The sequence below is a fragment of the Argentina silus genome, assembly GCF_951799395.1.
Source record: "Argentina silus genome assembly, chromosome: 9".
NCBI classification, from domain to species: Eukaryota; Metazoa; Chordata; class Actinopteri; order Argentiniformes; family Argentinidae; genus Argentina; species Argentina silus.
The window spans coordinates 22,267,499-22,272,498 of NC_139663.1; the positions used below are offsets into that span (position 1 = coordinate 22,267,499).

Consider the following 5,000-nt stretch of genomic DNA (forward strand, 5'->3'; position numbering starts at 1 on the left):
CTTTCTGAGGTTTTTGTGTGAGTGTTTTGTTTTCTCCTTCTTCTTCTTCTTCTTCTGTTGTTTGGAGCTTGTTGTAAGTCCTCCGGGCGACGACCGTATTCTCTGCTGGAAGGGTGTAGCATTCCTTTGGGGGCGGTTCGTCGGATCGCCGGAATGCTGTTTTCCATTCCAAAAACTCGGTCATTAGCATCATAAACCCTAATGAGAACGGTGATGCGTTGGGGAAACGGACCACCAGTAGAGTTGTATCTGGGGGGGAAATATCAACGTGAGAACAGGTGTAGATTGAAGGGTGAGTGCTGAATTAATCCTCAAATTTGAATCTCCTGCGACGGTCTGTCGGAAAAGAACAGGACTCCAGGTAGTGAAGCAGCACGCTCAGGCTCCTCCCGCTTTTTGTCAAGTCTTCCCTTCGTTCCTCCTTCCCCAAAGTTTCTGCTCTCCTCCCTCCTTGTGTCTTCCGAACCGGGCGAATAATGATATTCATAAGCTGATTTACCCGTGCTGTCAGCCGCATAGCATGGGGCAAGGGGTAGCTACCGCAGCCAGATGGCTAACCCGGTCCCGCCTGCATAGACGGCCCAAGCTAACTGCCCTCTTTTATATTCTGATTGGAGAGGGGAACAGATTTGCGGAGAGCGAGAGATTGTGGGCTGTGCTTCTAATTAGCATGAAGGGTGGGGACAGAGAAAAGCAGCATGAGGTAATCATGATGTAAACACATCACGTAATACCGGCTCCTCGCTGGGGTTTTTTTTTTTCCGCCATCCCGCCCCGTTGAGTCACATTGACGAGAGGGGGGCGCGTTGGACGGACGGACGGGTCGGACGGACGGACAAGTTGTCATGACGACAAGGCTGTTCTGTGTGTTGGTTGATGATGAGGTCTCTTCCTCCCCTCGCTGTGTGGTCCAATCAGATGGCGGAGCAGGGCGTGCAGCGGGAGCAGGAGAGGACGCGTCTGCAGCGGCAGCACAGCGCGGAGAGGGACAGCCTCGTCCGGGTCCGGCAGCAGGAGGTGGGCAGCCTGGAGAGGGAGGCGCGGGCCGTGCTCCTCCAGCACCAGCAGCAGAGCCAGGAGTGGAGACAGCGCGATGCCCAGGTAGGGGGTCTCTCTCTCACACACTCTCCTCTGATCCGCTCCACAGCAGCTCTCCCTCCCGCAGACATCCATTTTGTTTTGGTATTGACGTTTTTTTTTTTTTAAATAATAGTAATAAAAAAAATCGGTCACTTGTCTTACCTTCCTGCCGGTTGGTGGGTGTTCCGGCGCGGGTGTGTGGTTTCGTGGACGGGTGTGTTAAGCGGCGCGGGTTTGTGTGAGCGGGTTCGTAAAATGTTTTATATTCTTATTTAAATTTGAAAATCGTTTTCCGCAAAACAATTTTCGTGAACGCGATCGGGGAAAAAAGTAAAAAGCGGATTAAACAAAATGTTAAAAAAATAAATAAATAAACACGGCGCTAACTTGTAATGCAATTATGTATTTCTTCGAATTGCGGCGGGGTTTCGCGATGGAAGTGAAAAGACTTGAAACGGGGGAAACCACAGGTTGCCAGATGAAGGAAAGGGAAATCTCTCAGTGCTGTTGAGCCCCGGCCTTTTATTCTAAAACCCTGGGTTGCATTTCTTTTATTTTCTTCCCTCCTTCGCCGGGTACGTGTCCGCCGTGTTCCAGCGGTCTGAGTGGGGGTCCCGTAGCCCCCCGTGGAAGAGGAGCTGCGCTTGGGCATTCTCCTCTCACCACAGGTAGTCACCTCCCTCCCGTACCAACCACCAGTCATTCTCTCATTACAGCAGGACGACCACAAAGACTTTATGACATTTGGGGGCGATGTTGATGGAGTCCCCTGGCCATAAGACTATTATGATTTCCATTTAGTCCATCAGCAGGTCCTCTACCCCCTGCCCCCTGTCCTCTACCCCCTGCCCCTGCATGGCTAGCATGGGTCTCTGTGGGAAGCCATTCGACAGACCAGCCCCCGACTGGGGATGCATTTGACTCCTCAAGCTTCCTGATGAAATGGAGATTGTCAGCATGGAGAGGTTGTTTATTGGCTCCTAGCTGGAGACGGGGGTCCAGCCGTGCAGAACCTGTGTTTTTCGGACAACCGCGATCTCTCTTGTGTTCTCAGTGAAATGTGGGCACAGACGGTGCTGGAAACCAACCGCGTACGAACTACGGAAGATTCTGCGATTCGGGAATAATGTGTTTCTATGATTATTATGACATGATTGTTATTATCTACAGAAGAAGTCGGTGTAATAGGATACATTCATAGCGAACTTGAGATTTTAATGTATTTCAAAACTATAGACTTGTTTTTTTGGACATTGAATGGTGTTTGATATAGTAATACAGAATGATAGAATTCAAGGTCAAACAGTTTGAATAAAATAACTATATTTTGTTTTATGTCCATATTGTCCTGCCATTGTACAGGCGTAGTGTATGAATGAGACCGGGCAAACACTCACCCTGCCCTCCGAACATGGCAGTGAGTTGGGAGCTCAAAATGGCCTGCGAACACCCAGGTCTCGTCTCCCTCCAGTCACAGCCAGGACAGACAGGAGTCTACTGGGCCCTGCACTGCTGGTCTGTCTGTCTGTCTGTCTGTCTGTCTGTCTGTCTGTCTGTCTACCATGGCTTGGTGATGCCATTGTGGTCATGGGAGCATTGAGCCACACCGCACCCCACAACCCCCACCCCCCCCCCCCCTAAAATGACAACAAAGAAGAACTTTTGTCCTTGAGTTTCCTCTCTCCTCTGCGCATTGTTTTAAAAAAAAGAAATGTCTCTCACAGAAATCGGAGGAATCAGCCAGCCTGTGATTATTGTTATTATTATTATTATTATTTATTTATTTTTATATCTTTTTTTATTTCTTTTTTTTGAGATGCCGTCGTGGTTTTCCATTGATGACAGCAACGTGTCATTCATGTCTTAGTCATGAGCGGGCTGACAAACGGCAGATCTCGAGAGGCGGCGCGGCGGGAAAACAAACTTCCCGCACATTGATCTCAGATTCAGTTCTGTTTGCACACGCTGCACTTCGGAGCGAGGATTACACGCCCGCCTAATGTCAAATATTAAAGAGGCAGAGATTTCGAGGTTTTCATTCGGGCCAGGAAAAGGATGGAGGACACTGCTGAAGATGCATCAGCCTTGCACAATGAGTTGGTTTGACTGGTTGAAGTGTGTCTTGCTGGATGGGCGTGCTGTTCAATTGGAGGAAGCCGACACACACTGGCAAATGTATTAAAGATGAGTGCTTTTTTCACATCACGTCAAGTCACTTATTATTAAACAGTTTTGCATTCCTAAAGCTGTTTACTCTCTGAAAACTCTGTATCTGTCACGCATACGGAAATAAACTGCTAATTCACCCCTTGCGTTCTAAGCCCTTTTCCAACAGATGAAAAACTCAGTTTTGAAAGAAATTGAAACATGGAAGAGGAATGGGGAGAAAAAGCAGAGCATTTTGTTGAGGTACTCAGAAAAACACGAACGCTCACTTAACCCACAAGATATTGCCTTACTCTGTATTTATTTCCATTGTCGCGAGCTCCTACTGTATCCCGTCAGGAGTCCATCAAACTGTGAGTGGACAGTGTGAGCTGTTGGGACGTGACGGCTGGGTGGGGGGGGGGGGGGGTGGGGGGGGGGATCAGCGACCAAAAATGCCTGGCGCAGGGGACTGGATCCAGACTCGGCTCCAGTTCTCTTCCTTGGATCCGTGGAAGGATCGTGGCGCTGGTCTCGATGGCTGTGGAAAACTGGCGGAGGCAGCGGATGTCAGTCACACATACTGAGGATGAGTAATTCCGACTCATCCCCTTCATGTGGTTGGGGATGCTAATAGATGGGATTCCTGGCTGGGCCTGCGGAGAAGAAGTGAGTCGTGGTGGTATTGGATGGAGGAACACAGCACAGGGCCTCTCTCTGTCCTCCAGTCACCACGGCTTGTTATTGTCCAGGGGCCTCACCCCTGACCATCGGTACAACCGTGCTAAATAAAGGCCTGGCCTGGCCTGGACTGGACTGGACTGGACTGGACTGGACTGGACACCCATCTGTGGGTATAGGCCCTTATTGTTGAGGGAAGGAGAAGAAGATGGCTCTGTCATCAGTCACGTTGCCCGTCAGTGCAGTTTCTCTTATGATTTGCTGTTTCTGTCCGGTTCCAATGAAGCCCCTTTCCTTTCTCATGTGGCTGCAGGGGTGCTAAAAGAAATATTATCAATAAGGGAATGACTCTAAGAATGTTGATTTGAGGCCTGTAGTTGTGAGCTGGCACCGAACCCACAGAGGGAATTAGCCCAAATCCTCAGCCTTGGCCCTGGGGACCCCAGAGAGATGCTTTTCCTTTCCAAAACCTTGAACTGGGCTTTTGCCACGCTCAAGGCCCCCTATTCCTCAATTCTTTTTGAAGATGAAAGGAGGGGTGAAAAAAAGAGAAAAAAGCTCAGTTGGCTCCGTCCATTTGCATGACAGCTCCCAGTAAATGTGTTTGCCTGCAGCCTCCTCCGCTGAGCTCTGCTGTTCGCTGATCATCTGCCCAGGAGGATGGACTGGGTTCTCCCTGGAGACTCAGTGTCCCAATGGCTGGTGGAACACACCATGTTATTAACGCTTTATGAGTCAGCAAAGATACCGCCATGACAAGACAAGATACGGCCACCACTGCTTTCTACCTACCCAGGAATGTTTCCCAGCATCCTGTCCTGACAATGTTTTGGCTTAATATGCGCCATTTAGCTGACGCTTTTATCCAAAGCGACTTACATTGCAGTGAGTGCGTACATTTCAGTATATATGGTCCCAGCGGGAATCAGACCCACACCCTAAGCGTTGTTAGCGCCGTGCTCTACCAACTGAGCCACAGAGGACCAAAGGTTTATTCAACCTTTATTCAACCAAGGTATCTCTTGAGGTTAAGATCCTCTTTTCGAGGACCTCTTTTTTTCCGTTGTCCACCTCTTGTACGGTACATCGTTTAT

General features: G+C 49.4%; 1 protein-coding gene across 1 annotated transcript in view; it reads left to right on the forward strand.

The window, feature by feature from the left end:
* The window catches only part of LOC310809909 (testis-expressed protein 2-like), a gene marked incomplete at both ends in the record, with an annotated part of 36,738 nt that overhangs the window by 10,229 nt on the left and 21,509 nt on the right, over positions 1–5,000 (forward strand). The window contains 1 exon segment of the mRNA XM_083677430.1: positions 919–1,101. Coding sequence (XP_083533556.1) covers positions 919–1,101 — 183 coding nt within the window.